General features: G+C 36.5%; 2 protein-coding genes across 3 annotated transcripts in view; one reads left to right on the forward strand and one right to left on the reverse strand.

Annotated features, from left to right (window-relative positions):
- The window catches only part of LOC127969218 (60S ribosomal protein L38), a 607983-nt gene that overhangs the window by 536453 nt on the left and 54032 nt on the right, over positions 1-17498 (reverse strand). The gene's annotated exons all lie outside the window — the stretch shown is intronic.
- pmp22b (peripheral myelin protein 22b) lies at positions 3602-17342 on the forward strand. Of its 2 annotated transcripts, none has more exons than XM_052571035.1 (5): positions 3602-3726; positions 8488-8582; positions 8845-8938; positions 13785-13925; positions 15141-17342. In XM_052571035.1, exons 2-5 carry the CDS (start codon positions 8505-8507, stop codon positions 15299-15301), a joined length of 474 nt encoding a protein of 157 aa, XP_052426995.1. In that variant the 5' UTR covers positions 3602-3726; positions 8488-8504; the 3' UTR covers positions 15302-17342. The 2 variants fall into 2 exon arrangements, with proteins under 2 accessions (XP_052426995.1, XP_052426994.1); XM_052571034.1 differs by lacking the exon at positions 3602-3726 and adding an exon at positions 7659-7823.

Below are 17498 nucleotides of genomic sequence, written 5' to 3' on the forward strand. Positions count from 1 at the left end.
GCGACATGGTGGAATGTTTCACTTTACACACAGTTTACAACCTTGAAAGTTGCCCATGCAGGTCAATAAAAATACCATGGGAGTGTGTGTAACCTTTAGCCATTCAAAGCTGAACTGAGGCTAAAGTGACTCTTCATGATTCTGAATCAGATTCAAAATCCACTCATCATGATTCTGATTCAATAGTTTTTTTTAAGCACGACAGTTTTTTCAGGTCTTTTTGACTGAATTATTAAAAATAACTGACTCATACTGTAAGTGTCAATTGTTTGTGAATCAACATAATATAACAATATGTGAAATTTTACAAAAGTTGGTTCTGGTCATTGAAACTGATTAGCTGAGCAGAATCTGAGATATCAAACAGTGAGTCTTTTATAGGTGGTGACTAATGAATATCACGAGTGAGTCATTAAATCAATCACTGAAGCAATTTGTTAAAATACAGATTTTTTTTGGAATGAAAGAGACTTATTAATGAAGCATTTAGTCATTCACTAAAGCAATCTGTTCAAAAACACTGATTCATTTAGGAATGAAAGAGACTTATGAATGAACCATTCAGTCACTCAAACTATTCTTAAAAAAAAAATAAAAAAATAACAATACTAATTTATTCATTTTGCAACAAAGGGGACTTGTGCAGGATTTTTTTTTTTTCACTCAAGAACATTAAAAAAAAAACATGAATTAATTCAGGAACTAAATAAACTTATGGAGGAATTGCCATATTCATTCACTGGATTTGTTCATAAACTATTCAATTAAGGACAAATGAGAATGATGTGCCAATCATTTCATCATTCATTCAAGCGATTTGTTCAAAAACACGAACGAAACAGATATATGAACTATTGAATCATTCACTTAAATTAAGCATTCAAAAACACTAATTCATTTTGGAACGTGTGTTGTTTGGAGACACGTAATGGTTCTAAGGTGACTCATTGATTGGAACCATTTTACTTGACAAAGCAAAAAGATTCATTAATGCTGGCTTTGCAAACATGTTCTCAATTCTCAATCAATTAGCAGTCTAGTTTTGAGCAGAAACTATTTAAGACCAAGAGGACAAGGAAGATGTGTCCATTCCCATTTATCACTCCTCTGACATATCTATTCTCCCTTCCCTTCATTCCAGAAAGCAATCCAGAGCCCACTCATTCTGAAACAGCCTCTACCATTGTGTATTTCACATTACTGTGCTCTTAAAATCTCTCAGCATTACATAATTGGAGTTACTGACAGAGAAGAGGTTCTCTGATTCCACGCTCTTTCTTTCTCTCACTTTAGCGCTTTACATCTATGTCAAGACTTTAGTTGGTAACGTGCATGCTTTTCTGTCCTCAGCAAAACACACGATTCAGTGGCAACAGAAATAACTGGCCTTAGCCCTTTCCTCTTAACCCTGTCCTCAGAGAATGTACTCTGGAATCTTCACTACAGTCTTGACATATTCAGGCTTTATTTTTAACCTCCAACCAGCCGGCCAACTCTTTTCTCATTAGAGTCCTCTCATTAGATCTTCACATCTCTCTGTAGAGATTACGCAGGGATAACAGTATCCTATTTCATATAAATGTTTTATCTTTGTTACTTTGATATATATTTTTTTGGCCCACATGAGCACCGCAGCTCAATTTAGTCTATTAATGATAAAAAAGAAAGTGTTCAATTATTTTAATTATAGAACAGGGTTTTGTCCAAGGTTTTTATTAATATTATTATCATTTAAAGAAAAAAAAAAAATTAGCCAGCAAGGATGTATTAGATTGGTCAAAAGCAACCGTAAAATAGATTTAAAATGCTACTTTTTTAATTTCAAATAAATTCTGTTTATTTGATTCTAATATATTCTGTTCTTCAGGTATTGCTAATAAAAAAATCCAAAAATAAATTAAAATGTTTATCACAAACATACTAAGCATCACGGCTGTTTTCAACATTAATATTAATAATAATGATAATAATGATGTTTCTTAAATACCAAATCACCATATTAAAATGATTTTTGAAGGATAAGTTGATACTAAATACTGGAGTAATGGCTGCTGAAAATTCAGCTTTGCCATCACAGATCATATATTGCAACAGGAAAATGTTCTTTTGAATTGTAATAATATTTGTGGCTGTTTCAGCATAAGAGATGTATTTCAATCAATCAATAAAAATAAACATCTGAACAGTGGTGTATAACCGAGGTTATTCCCAGAAAGCAGCACAAATGGCCTGAGATACATGAAAATAAATACACAGGCTCTTTGACACTGCCATATCTATCTTTTAAACTAGTTACCATAGTGACAGTGGCGCCAGTCTATGACATAATGCAATTTATTTCAGGTGCATCCAATAATGATAATGACCTCAGGGTTGAGTGAGAACAGAGCTGAACTAAAGGATGCATTCTGTGTCAGGAAATAGTTCACATTCTTCAACAATAGAGCTGTACAGAATGCAATGAAAATACAAAGAGAGATAGAAAAGAACGTGTTTGCCCCACAACTACAAAATGATATACTGTAACATAAAACAGGAAACGTGAAGTAGACAAGATATATGGGCACAACTACCCTGATCAGCTGCAGTTAAACCACAAACACAGCGGGTAGAAGGGAAATCCCTGTTGTTCATGATTGTGTGACCTCAAACGTCTTCATTCGAATGAAACCGTACAGGGTTATCAGCCCTCTAACATTCACACAAAATAATGACTAGCGTCATACAGCCAGGAGTCAAAAGTCTACAGAAATGGCTGCTGGACGTCTGCAGGCTTCATCTGATTGATCCTTTAATTGACCTGATGATCTTATCGACACTAAATCTGTGGACGCCGTCTCTCCCATCCTCTCTGTCTCCTGCTGAATCATGCTGTGGGGTGATTCAAGCGTCCAGTCTCTACTTTTATACTATCCGCTGGTGTTTATTTATGGCTTCGTTTCTAGGGAAACCACAGGAAGTGTGACACACAACATCAGAATGGGAACTAGGGGAAGTGCAATTGAGAGACCAGATCAACAAATACATGAATATAAATCTAAAAGCTTTCATTGGGTGTGTGTGTGTGTGTGTGTGTGTGTGTGTGTGTGTGTCATATCATACACCGTCTAGGTGCTGTATGTGTGAGCTCAGGGCTCATAATGAAAACATGATGACAGGTCTGAATTAGTATAATAGTAACCAAACATCTGTCTAGTCCTTGAAAGACCTTTATTTACTCACACCCCCTCGAGTCATAAAAGGGTCGCTGTTTTTATTCCCACAGACAGTTAGTTTTTTCGTTTAGTTTTTTACTCCATTCTTTAGAAGGTTTTTTATTGGCATTGAGGGATTCATGAAGAAACTTTTAATTCCATAAAAGGTTCTTCGTAGTGGAATGAGATTACATTTTCTGGTAGAACTTCTAAAATCTGATCCATTCTAGAACTAATTTTGCTCAGGGTGTGAAGTTGATATCCCTGATGAGTTTCCTGCTATTTTACTGAGATAACAAGCCCCTCAACTGACAAATATGTCCCTCTGAAGGCATGACAACAGATAGGCGTTCTGTGGTAACCCTATCATTTAACAGTTTTGTTTTCCCAGCAGGTTAGGAATACGCTGTGGGTGGACTTCTTACGAAATGCTTGCTTTTGGCAAAGTCTATAAGCGGTGTTTGGTTGAAGTCTCTAAATTGTGCAAGAGAGAAAAACACTTGGAATCTTGGGAAAAGAAGAGTTTTACAAGGTATGAGGAATATCTTTTTTAAAGTCAGTACAATTTCTCCTAAACAAATATCATTAAAGCAAAAATGCATTACTTTTATTAATGTAAAAACTATGAATCAAAATGGTCTTTTCCCTCCCAATTTCACAATTAAATTTAAATATAGTAATATTTTTAATTAATAAAAGTATATTTGTTGATGCATTTGTGATATAAATATTATTAGAAATAGCTTTATTTAATTTGACCTGATATGGAAAGCACTCATTAATCAACAGAACCCCCAGTTTTCATCTTTGTCTCTTGACCAGATCTTAAAAAGGCTATTTAAATGAATTGAATGATTACAAGTATCATGTATAGGATAATACATTCAGAACAATATCCAAACACCCCACCATACAAACAATACTAAACAAAATAATGCCTCTAAAGACTGGCTGTTTTGATAAAAGTTCATAGCAAACAGTATTGTAAAATTAGAATTTGAGTTTATTCATAAAACGGTAAAATAAAGACAACCTTGAGACTGAACATCAACTTAATTTTATTTATTGTTATTTGGCAACCAAAAACAGCCAGTCTTACTGGCAAGAGTGTCTATGTGGCTCAGGTCTCACACCGTAATAATTTAAAAATGTCTTGTTTACACAAAAAAAAAAAAAAAAGGGTTCAAAGCTGTCCTGGAGTGGTACCTTTTCAAAAGGTACACCTTTGTACCTAACGGCCCATTTTGGTACTTTGAAGACACATATCAGTACCTAAAATGTACATATTAGCACCTAAAAGGTACAAAAGTGTCCTTTCTGAAAAAGCTATCACCCTAGTGACAGCTTTTGTACCTTTTTTGAGAGTGTAACAACTGTTAACCAGAGTAAAATCACTGTAACACATGACCTCTCGGTTATTTTTTCTCTATTTCCTTTGCAATGTATGATTTTCCAGGGCATGAAACTTGTCTCTAAAGGATAATAATACATTTGATCCTATCAGTGAAAAAGTCCTTGAGTTTGTATATTAGGCGTGTAAACAGAGAATCAAGCACTTTTATCAAGGACACATGCTGTTGTTCGTCTTCTGTTTCCAGGGATTTAGTGTCAAGGAGTCAAAACCACTTTACAAACCCAAACAAGTCTGATAAATCCTGGAGAAATCTTTTAAAATGTGGGCGCACACAAACACTTAACCCACGTACCCACCCTAAAACACACACCCCTGCTCTTAGGTCTGGTCTTGTAATTCAGTGACTCACAAATGTAAATCACACACTCTTAATGACTGCAGAGTGTAACATTAGGGCCTGGTCAGGTGGTGTGTGTGTGTGTGTGGGAGTGTGGGTGTGTTTGTGCTCTTGTTTTTGTGACATATCAGGACACATCTCTATATAATGACATGGGTATGACACAGGTATTACAAGGAGAGGGTGACTTATGAGGACATAACCCATGTACCCATTTTTCAAAACGCTTATAAATCATACAGAATGAGTTTTTTTGGGGGAAAGTAAGGGTTAGGGTTAGGTGTATGGTTGGTGTAGGGCCATAGAATATACACTTTGTGCAGTATACAAACCATTACACCTATGGGATGAACCCACTTTTCACAAAAACAAACATGCAACTCAAAGATATAGTACCTGTTACTCTCCCTGCATACAGTTGATAATGATCTTCTATACGGATGTTACATAATTATGCATTTACGGTATATATCAGTGCAAGTTATATATTTTTAGTGACTGAAACGTTTTAAAGAAAATGTCCTTTATGGGTGACTGCCAGTATAACTCAGCATTTTTAATGAATGCAGTATTGCTCACATAATGGAAGTACATCTGCAAAGTGTGTCTGCTCTAATAAAGCTGATACTTGGGAAGTCAGCCAGACAAACAGAAAGGAGGCCATTAAATTAAATAAGTGGGATGTCATACTCAGGCTAATGGTATTTGAACAAAATATTCTTATTTGTATAATTACTAATTTAGTAACATTTAACCATTTCTATGCATTTATTATATGATTAAAAAACACACTGCAGTAAAATAAAAAAATATATAAATATAATATATGCCACATATAGTAATAATGAATCTGTGGAAGTTAGGCAGTCCATATCTAATAATGTTGCAGCTTGCAGTTTGTTTCAATAAATAATTTATTTAATAATTTACAGAAAGTGCTTTCTATATATATATATATATATATATATATATATATATATATATATATATATATATGCAGTGCCAAGGACCCCACCACAATGACCAGATTCATAAATGCCTTGAATATGTTGGACAGTACGGTTACAATCACAGCTGTCCTCTCTGACTGAGCAAAGGAAAGTCAAATATAATGGAGGACACAAGGCCCCGTTTACACACATGTCAAGCTTGCATTCCCCATGTTATCTCTATTTAGTGTAACTGGAACACCAGAACATTCCATAGTACCACAGGGATTATTGCTCCTTGCTTGAGTCAATGGGTGATAAGCAAGAACAACAAGCCACTGTCTCATGGCTGGTTAAAAAAAAAAAAGTGTGGACTCTCACAGATATGCAACGAGGCATTTGGATCAGTTCAGTTCCCATCCTCATATGACCTAAACTTACTGGATAATAAACCTCAAATCCATCATTAAAATCCATGTATTTTATCTATTTAGATTTGCAATGCAGCTATATAAGGTATATATAAACCCTTCAAGGACACTAAATGTTTTCCACTGCATATTGACTATTAAAATAGCATGTAAAGTGTAGTTAAATAGTATGTTAACCAGCAGAGGTAGTGACAGCGTACGAATGCAATCAACATCACAAAGAGCCTCTGACAACACAGTTGACCCCTGATAAGACTGTGAAGTAGAAGCCACAGATCATGTCATGAAAAACGGACAAACCAGTGGAAGCAAAAACAATAGATTGAGTTAAATATATATATATATATATATATATATATATATATATATATATATATATATATCCAAAATCAATAATAAAATAAATTATAATAGATTAAATACGTTTGAAATGTATCACTGTTGTCCATTGTCATTCCCTGATTATCTGAACACTCTATGAACTATCTTTCCTATCAGGAGGAACACTCAACACTCTTTCAGCCCCGCCTCTTTTTTATTGACTTCCCATTTGATGTCTGATGAGAAGGAGAGAGGAAGGGAGGGGAATCTCTTGTAAAGGAATTCTGCAAATTCCTGGAGGCCTCCCAAAGGCCAGCTAATGGCCATACTCATTTTCACACAGACGGTGTCAGAGAGAACGGAGAGTAACCATTTAACACGTTTGTTTGGCTCATTCCCATAGCAACCACCAAAGAAAATTATCATGGCGCAATTTCCAAATGAGCCAAGAAAAAAAAAAAGCCCCCAAATTGTTTGTGCTCGTTTATGTGAATAGCCACAAATGAAAACATTATATGCAGTACTGCCATCGGATAGCAGTATTCCTTTACTGCCTGCTCTGTTGCTTTAGAAACAATCCAGAGTTCAAAGTCAAACTAATTCTGTTCTGATCATGTGTTTGCAGTTTAACCATGACTGTTATAAGGATAAAGATATTATTCCAGTTTAAAGTGTTACAGTTATGCAAGAAAGTATGACTCCTCTGTCATTATGGATACATTTGACTTAAAAACGTTTTTTTTTTTTTTATTTGAATGAAACTATTTATTTATTTATTTTATTTTATTTTACCATTATGATTAACCAACATGATCCAGCCACTGCTTTACACATAGCTTACAAACCTACTAGCACAAATGCATTTTCTTTTCCTCAACCACGCTGGTATCCATGAGAACCAAACATAGCTCTGGTTGAGTCTGTGTGACTAAGTGCCCGGTGGTTTTCCTGCGCTCTTACGCACAGTGTGCGCTGTGGATCTGTTGCTGTGAAGAGGGGCGCGCCTGACGTAGCCACGCAGAAAAAGGGCGTAGTTTTTCCCATAATGAGACTCTTTAAAGCCGCTGCTCCATCCAGCATATTAATCTAGTCGCAGGGATCTGGACTTTGGAAATACGCAGTACTTTTGACACGAGTGGCGCGGCTGCATTTCGGCGTTTCCATCCTTTTTGTGGACTTACTTTCGCTTTGCTCGCAGTAAGTTGGAGTTATATTGCAATATAAACGTACGTTGCCTGTTTTTGAGTATTAAAGAGTGTGAAGAGTAAATCTTGCCTTCATGATAAGAAAGACATTGTCATGCTTTTATTCATCCATACAATTATATCTAGGCTAACTTTATAGAGAGAAACATCTCGTTGCCTAATTATTATAGAATGTGTGTCGCTGTTTTTTTTTTTGCACTTATCAACTTCGTTGTGACACTCTTTTGCGCCAAAACTGATGGTGAAAATGATGTAGATGATGTCAACTAACTGCGTTCTGAACTGCAATTATTAGAAGATCAAGAAAGTTTTAATAATTCAAAGACTAATTTATATGAAAAGATATATACCATGGCAATGTTTATATATATATATATATATATATATATATATATATATATATATATATAGATAGATAGATAGATAGATAGATAGAAAGAAAGATAAACGCTTGAATATTATATTATATTATATTAAACCCCAGTGACACAAAAATATTATTTATTAACATTTAAATGTATATTTTTTAAATAATTATTAATTACCTAAATCCAATATCAAAAAAAATAATAATAATAATATTAAAGAGGTAGATTAGAACTAATAATTGGTCATTGATGTGTTTTATATAAAAATGTGTTTCGGTGTTTGCACAGAACCTTAAGGAAACATCATGCTGCTCCTCTTACTGGGAATCGTCGTCTTGCATGTGGCAGCACTGGTTCTGCTCTTCGTGTCAACTATAGTCAGTGTAAGTATTCTGAAGCTTGATTTATTAATAAAGATTATTAGAGATGCCCCCTCTCTCTCTCTCTCTCTCTCTCTCTCTCTCTCTCTCTCTCTCCATCTATCTAACTGTCTGTCTATCTACAGTCTTTCTGATATTAAGTTGACAATTCAATCAATTTGGAGTCATTTATAAAATCAAGCTCCAATCGGGCACTAAAACAAGCTGAAGGAGAATATTTTGGATGTGTTTAAGCCATGTTAATGAGTATTCTTCAATCTAACAGGCATGGGTTGGTAACCCCAACAGCAGTTCGGACCTCTGGACAAACTGCACCACATTGAATGGAATCTCCACATGTAACCCTGCTGACACTGGAGGTAAGATCCTGCTATATTTTAGATTTGTTTAAGAAAGAATGCATGATGAAACCAAAAAAAAAAAGAAAAAAAAAAGGGTGCAATAATATTTATTTCAAGTTAGGAAAATGTCTGCCACCTTCGGTATGTTACACATAGCACGTTATTCACGTAGGGCTCGATCCTGGCATAACTGTCAAAGCCCCTTTGCCTGTTTACCACACTTTGTGGTGGGCGTGCCCCCTCTGCCTCACACCTATATACTGCCATCTAGGGGTGAGAATTCAAGCGTGCAGTTTCAACCCACAACAGACCCCTCTTCAACATCAGCTCTGTATAAATAGTCTGGTTGCCGGAGCTGAGCTCATAGAACATATAGGGTGGGGAAGAGGTAGAGCAATCAAAGCATGGATTTAGACTGATCTGGCTGTAATGGCATTGCATCAGAACACCATAAGCCGAACGCGGCATGATTTGAGTCACACCAACAAATCCAAATGCCAGCGACAGGTTTGTTAGCTCAAGAATGAAGGCAGTTTGAGAGAGAAACATTTATTATTGAAGTTTTTGTTAAAATACAAATTTATGTGGTCATTTTTTAGCTATTGTTGCCATGTGGTTACCAGAATATTAAAGAAATAATGAAAAATGGTGCTCTTTAATGCATTAAATATATATTCAAAAGAGTATTTTAAGTAATGCACATTCTCAATTAGATCACTGTTACACTATTGGCTGTTTTTGGAGGGTGATATGATGTCATAGTTCAGAGCGGGAAACGCCTCTATGCGCACTTTGGTAATGAGGCAGGACCAGAATGCTTTGCTGTGTTATTTCATAGCTCTCAGTCAGTTGGCGTAGCACCTATAATGTGGCGTGTTTGTTTAGGGCGTGGTGCGGGGGATGGCACACAGGGTTTTTCTGTCCCGCTCTCCTGCGCTCGCTCACTCGCGTGTCGCTGCTACGCTGCTGGAAAAAGGCTGCTTTTTCAGTTACCACTTAAGCTGGCATTAAGGGGCATTTAGGCTGTGAAGAAAGTCTTTTCATTGGTGCATATAATGATCAGATTGGTCTTTAATTAGAATGTTATAGATGGCTTATTTTGCTCATTAGCAGTTAAAATATGAACCTTTGTGTACACTATTGTAAGAACAAATTAAATTGATGGCAACAGAAAGACTTTTCCAGTAAATGTATTAGTTTCCACCAAAACATCAAGCAATACTAGTTTCATCATTGATAATAATAGAAATTCAAAATCAAGAAATGTTTTTAGCACCGAATCAGCATATCGAATGATTTCTGAAGGATCATGTGATGCTGATCATGTGACTAATGGTTGCTGAAAATTCGGCTTTGCCATCACAGGTATAAATTCTATTTTAAAATATATTAAAACAAAACAGATATTTTTAATTATAATAATATTTCACAACATTTCTGTATTTTTGTTCAAATAAATGGAGCCTTGGTGAGCAAAAATCTCACTAACCCCAAACTTCAGGGACACATCGAGAGGTTTAAATCAAACCTGTGTTGGAAACAAGCAATCAAACCGAGTCCAAAGGCATCTTAAGATCACCTGAATGGTGTGTTTTACACTGGGAGTGATGCAGAACAGCTGGCATGGCGAAGCTAGTCAAAACTGGCAGCTAAAGCATGCATGAAATCCTATTCATCATCTTGTTATAGAGAGCCATTTCATGGACCAAACTGGGGTTATGACAGTATAGTATCAGCGCACGAACTCACACCCCTGTGTTATGTTTCGCAGTGCATATTTATCATCTGTTAAGCCACATTCTTTACACCCAGGACCATATGTACCCCTCTAAATGCAAACACAAGGCCCCCGCTTTCCAAAACGAAACCTTCTGTCCTGAAATACAAATCCCTGCCTTAAAAGCATGACTGCAGACAGAAATACATAGGGTGTTGTCAAGCTCAAAATGACTACAACCGCACCTTATATCAGGAAACTACTCTGTGAGAGTAGATAAACTTAGTAACAGTGAGTAAATAGACTGTACGAGGGGATGCGCTTCTATTTTTACTTCATTGTTGAGAGAGATGTATTGTATCGTTTGAATTGTGTGGGTGCAAAACACAGATAGCAGCAGAACCTAGTATTTATGGATGCATACTAGAATAGACTCCTCACGTGGTCTCCTATGAGATGTTCGGAGAAAAACAAATGCCATTTCCATAGTTGTTTCCATTCTGAGATTGTTACAAGCACAAACCGTTTATGGGCTTTTCTTGTCCTTTTAGGGTTATCCATGTGTGCCGGAGCGTTACGATTTTGCTGTTAATGAGATCATTGGCTAAACTCTGGCTCATTCGTCTTGCCAATTCTTCCCCACAAAAGTAAAACGTAGTTGATTTGTTTATGATCTTGAGAGTGCAGATTTTCTATTTTCCGATCAAATGTTTCTAATCTATTCAATGCTGGAAGCAAGCAATGTAACATTGTAAACTGGCTTTAGTAAAGGATCTGGTTTTTGCTGAAAGCTGGAGTAGTGGCTCTGGTTTTGTTTTCATCTGTAGTAGGCCGATCTGCTTTTGGGGTTTGACAGTTCTAGTGGCTATAAGGGGAGCGGCAGACGCAGCTGAACATGATAGGAAAGAGAGAGAGAGGTGGAAACCTGATTCTACAGGAATGACCTTTGGATAAGAAATAGACATGCTGGACAACCCATACATTCCACTTATTACTGCTTGGGCATGAAAGGTAGAGACTGAGATAGAAAGAGAGCTATGACATGTTCATGCTCACACTTTTCACTGACACGTTTTACTGTATGATTTAGAAGAAAAGCAAAACACTTGCTTAAAGTTGAATAATGACAGAATTTGGTGAACTATTCCTTTCACATTTTTTCAGCGGATTAACGATAAAAGCATTGATAGTCATTCAGAGTTTATAAGCATTTACAGGGGCAGAGAGCATAACAGAGGTTTACTGTGTGGACACTAATATAGTTGTAGTTATAGTTATGGTTCTTGGTGTGAATGGGCCTGTATTCAATGTCATCATTTCTTTACGACTTTCTTATGTGGAAACAAATAAGAAACTTGTGTGGAAAAATGTCTGTTTTTGTGTCTGCACTCTCTTAAAAATAAAAACTTCCAAAAGGGGGTTTTGCTATTGGAGAACCATTTTGGGTTCCTAAAAGAACCTTTTAGCAAACAGTTCTTAAAATAAATTGGTGTTTGTAATAATATTAACACTCCATACTCATCGGGAAGAAGGAGGCGGGAACCGGCGCACAATCAAAACATTTTAATATTCAAAAATAAACACAAAACAGCGCACCAGCCCCTCACGGACGACTGGTGCGCATAAATCAAAACCAAAACATAAAATATGGTCCAGGCCTGGTCCTCTCTCATCCTTCACTATAGTCGCTCCAGTTTTATATCCTTCCATCTCCTACGTGGGACTCGATACTGGCGGTGGGGCGCAGGTGCAGCTCATCTCCAATCACACCTGGCCTCACTCCTCGTTCCCACGCCTCTCGGCCCCGCCCCACTCGCCACAGTGTTTCTTAGAGTGAAGAGGATTTTATTAATCTAAATAAACTTTATTATTCCCATTATTAAGAACAGTTTGTGCAGTAGAAAGGTTTAATGTATTTTAAAGGTTCTTCATTCAACTATAAATTAATCTTTATTTTTAAAAATGTATAACGATTTGGACCCCATTGACATTGAGTGGAAGTTTGAACCCCATTGACTTTCCTAGTATGGGCAAAAACTGTTAAAACATTGCTTAATATTCAGTAGAAGACAGAAGTCATACAGGTTTTAAACAAAATGAGTAACTGATGAGAAAATTAGGATTTAAGGTAAAGTATCCCTTTAAAACTCTGAGTATAGCAATGGATAAACAGAAACACTGAGCGATTTGTACATAATGGGACATTCCAAAGCCAGAATACACGCTAAACATTAACCTAAAACATCTGCCATGGCATTCCTCATCAATCCCAAACTCCCTCAAACCATTCTCACAGCACGCTATTGACTTTCATTTGATGGAAGAACATGTTGTTCAAAGCTTTTGTCATGTGAAACAGTTTATACTAACCCTCAATTTTTTGGAATGAAATTACTTCTATTCAGCAAGGACCAAATAAATATACACAAAATACCCCACCCCAAATGTATTATTAATATATTACTATATTTTAAATTTAAAAAAGTGCAGCCTTGTGACAACAAGAGACCTAAGAAAAAAATCAAGCCTTTAATTTCCTGTCCACACATGGAAGAGGCTAGAATGGCTCTAATGCAGGATAAAAATGACACGCTGTTCTTTTTTTAAAGCCATCAAATGCAGGTAATATAGAGTTAATGGAGCCCCTTGTTAGTTGCCGTGTTATGGTCCTTGAATGTCAAGAGAGGATCAATATCAGGTGCTGGTAACCCACTAAGAGCTTTTAGGAACAGAAACCTTATTATGTGATTGTTCAATGCATTAAGAGTTCCTGGATTCTCCAGTGCTCTTTATATCCACGAAACAGCCATCAAAACTTTAAATGCAACAACAAGAGTTCAATATGAAGCAATATTTTTTTTTTGCATACTCACCTCTGTTATTATCAATAATGCATAGATATATCTAAGTGCACATCTCCAATTGCACACCAATGTAAAAGTGCAACTATACCGGTGCATCATTCGTGATCAATCAAGAACAGCAGAAGAGAAAAGGAATAATGACCTGCTTAATGTCCTTTCGTGATCATTTAAAATGACGGTCTCCGTCCCAAGAGGTTTTTATTACTGCAAAGCTCAAACGGCCCTAAGTGGTTTCAGGAGTAAGGAAATGCACTCATGTGTTGAAATGCTTTCTGTTTTTCAGTTTGGATCCAGGCAGTCCAAGCTCTCATGATCCTGTCAATCATCTTCAGCTTCCTGTCTCTCTTCCTGTTCTTCTGCCAGCTCTTTACTCTCCAGAAGGGCGGACGCTTCTTCCTCACTGGAGCGTTCCAGATCTTTGCTAGTGAGTATAATGTGAACATCAATAGATCGGTTTGATTGTTTGCAGATGCTAATAAGATCGACATAACATGCTGACATGCTCATGCAGTGTTAATGGACCCAAAGTGTTCGCTGTTGAAATGAAGGAGAGCGGTGAACTGCATATGCATTTAAGCTAGCAGGCTCAGGTGATCTGAGATCAATTACCATTTATTAATAAAAGATTATCTATGGGACGTCTACTGGCTTCCTATGGAGATGTATTTTCTTTCATTCGGCGACATGAAAGACCTTTGGCCTTGGTCTTGTTAGTCTAATGAGTCCTGTCAACTCTCATTAAACCACAGACAGTGCAGGAGAACCTATAATGCGCTCACTTCCTGCAGATGATTTGGTTACGATTCCTTAAGATGAAATCATCCGGCACGCAGAGTTATACATAGCCAAAACCAGCAAGCGTTTCTCTTCATTTCTGAAAAACAATCCGCGTAAGAGATCAGATATGGAGTTTTACAGTCATTTACTGTATTGTAACCGGAGCTAATGTCAAAATGATAGCTCTCATTCGAAATGTTTAATTAAATTCTCGGGTCTTTGGGATGTAATGAAGACGGAGTATTATTAGAGCTCATTACTGCGCCTGGATAATGAATAGTTCTGTGGGCGCCACGAATGCTTGATCTTTCAGTACGTACCGAGGGCTTTTAGAGTTCATATCTGCGACTCGCATCAGAGAGGACGGACATTAATTGAAAGCTAAATGTCAGAGGAGAGCCGAGGGTGGAAACAGCACAAAGCCAGACAGTCACAGGTGCCCACTGAGTTGGCACCGGAGACACAGCCGCTGCCACAAGATGAAATGTCAAGACTGGCACGCTGGGGGTGGTCTGTGGTCTGCCTGACATAAAAGAAAGTGCTGAAAGTGCCAGGTCATATTTTTGCTCCCTCTCATGCATACCTTACACTCAAGAATAGGCCAAGAACAGCATTTCTTAGGTAAATAGTAAATATTAGTAACAGGTAATATTCAATATTAACTGCTGTAAACAAGTAAACAATGATGTCATACTCGGTTACAACACACATTATTGGATATTAAATTAATCTATCATCTAACAGAATCAGCTATTACAATGATTTCTGAAGAATCATGTGACACTGAAGAGAATGGCTGCTATAAGGTAACATCAATACAATTTCTAGACAGTTCATTGTTCTCGTCTTCCTCTTCCCCCAGGTCTTTTCGTTATGAGTGGAGCTATCATTTATACTGTCATGAACTTTGAATGGGTCCATCAGTCAGAGTTCTATGGCTTTTCCTACATCCTGGCCTGGGTAGCCTTCCCTCTGGCCTTCATAAGCGGCTTAATCTACGTCGTCTTGAGAAAACGAGAGTGAGGGGGCACCTCTCTCTAGTGGCCATCACCTGGAAATACAGCTATGAAGCCAAAGTATCACACTGCACCCACAAAGAAGTGAAATCACGTAGTATCTTCACCCAGGGGGTCAGTCAAAACCAACCCCGCTGCCACCCCGAAAAGACCTATTCAATACTGTCATCATCTGAAGATGTGTATATAGTATCTTTGGTTTAAAACCTATTTATAACACTTTTTACATACATGTACATAGTATTTTATGTTTGCTCTGTTGACAAAGAACCTCTGAGAGCTTTTCTTTTAGCTAATTAAGTGCCTAGAGTGTGTGTTTGTCGCAGAAATGTGTGCGTTTGTGTCAATTTTTCTTTCCTTACAAGGCCAAAAAATACTTATAAAAAGGTTTTCGATGTATTTTAACCAAAGTGCACGTATTAAATTATATGGACAATGAAAGGAAGCGTTTTCAGTGAAGCTGCATTGAGAATTTAGAGAGGAAGTAACTTAAACACCGTCATTAGATCGGCAGTTTTGAAAGCTTTTTTTTGTGTTTTGTTTTATAGTTTTTCTTTGTTTTCAAACAAAAAAATGGTGCTATGTATTTACCATTCCTTTAACTAATAGCCATTTAGACTTTATTTAGAAGGACGTTACATGACTGAACGCCAAAATCTGAACGCCATTGAATATTTTGTGCTTGTGCCTGTAACACAATGCTGTATATACAGTACTCACCAAAAAAAAGGGTCATTTTATAATAAAACAAACAAAATGTGTTCTTAATAACGGGGTTATTAGTTTAGATTTGGGAGATTGCGATGGAGGAACTGTAGTAAAAACCGAAACTAGGAATTTTTGATTTTAGTTAAGTAACTTTTAAGAGCAGTATTAGGTTTTGAGATTTAATAAATATCACTTATATCATCCAAATACAATTCAGATGTATAATGTTTGATGGATTTGGTCACTCGTTAAGTTTTGATATAATAGGGGCATTTAATTAAACAGTTGAGGTGAACACCCTTCATATTCAAATCAGACAAGTATATAAATATAAAACAAACGTGAAATAAAGGTATAGGTAAAGTATCAAAATGACAGCTTAAAATCTTCTATATACACAAATATATCCAGAAAAACATATTTTAAAACATCCAAGTGGCAGTTTTGTTGTGTAAAAATGTACTGACCACTGATAACATGATGGTGGACACATCATAACACCTGCATGCATGGAAAGACCTTTCAGTATTTGAAATATAACATGCTGCGATGTCTACCGTTTCTGAGATGCTCCGTTTCTACTCACATAACTCACAGTAATTCTCAGTGTACTGTAATAGCATGTGATTGTATTAAAAGAGAAACGTATTACTTACAAGTAAAGGCCCTATTCTGAGGACCATGTACTAGATTGCTTCTCCTGCAACTCCAAAACAATAAATGATGTTTTGTTATGATGAACTGATCATGTTGCCTGTTTTCATAGTTGTAATGGCCTGGTGAATGTCTAACTAAATCCCCTTCTGTGACTGAACAAATAACTTGTATGAACTGCAGAACAATTCATTTTACCTGCAATTAAACAGTTTATGATACTTTATCTTTCTTGTGTGTAAAGGGATTTCTGTATGTAGCAGTTAATGATAATCCCCTTAAAATATCAATATATATAAATTTATAATCAATATGTGGTCTGTTCTGACATGGGACCAGCACTGGAAAATGTTGCATGTGCTCAATTCCCTACATTATAATACTTTAGATTGCAGTCGTCACTTCACAACGTAAGGCTAAAACCTGAAATAACAACCGAATCGTGTTGTATTCGTTTGATCTTGCTAAACAATTGTAGACAGTGAAATATTTGAATTTAATTGAATGTGGTGGTGCTCCTTCTGGAAACAGCTGTACTGTAGCCGTGTCTGAAGGAGTGTGAGCTCTGATGAAGACTGTTCATTCACGAGAACCCAACTCTGTGCCTCTGACTCGCCTCTTTTATGAAAGCTTGTGTTTGTGTGTTTATTAAAAGCTATTAAAAAGAAATACTGCTTGACACGAAATTGTCTCTCTTTTCACTTTCTGAAAAAAAAACAAAAAAAAAAAAACATGCACGATTTAAAATGAACCAGTGGTTTCATCTGTTGGATGGTGATCCAAAAATGTCAATGGTTTTGACAGCAATTCATAAAACATAAAATTCAAATAGCAATATATAT

This window comes from Carassius gibelio, chromosome B12 (genome assembly GCF_023724105.1).
Source record: "Carassius gibelio isolate Cgi1373 ecotype wild population from Czech Republic chromosome B12, carGib1.2-hapl.c, whole genome shotgun sequence".
NCBI classification, from domain to species: Eukaryota; Metazoa; Chordata; class Actinopteri; order Cypriniformes; family Cyprinidae; genus Carassius; species Carassius gibelio.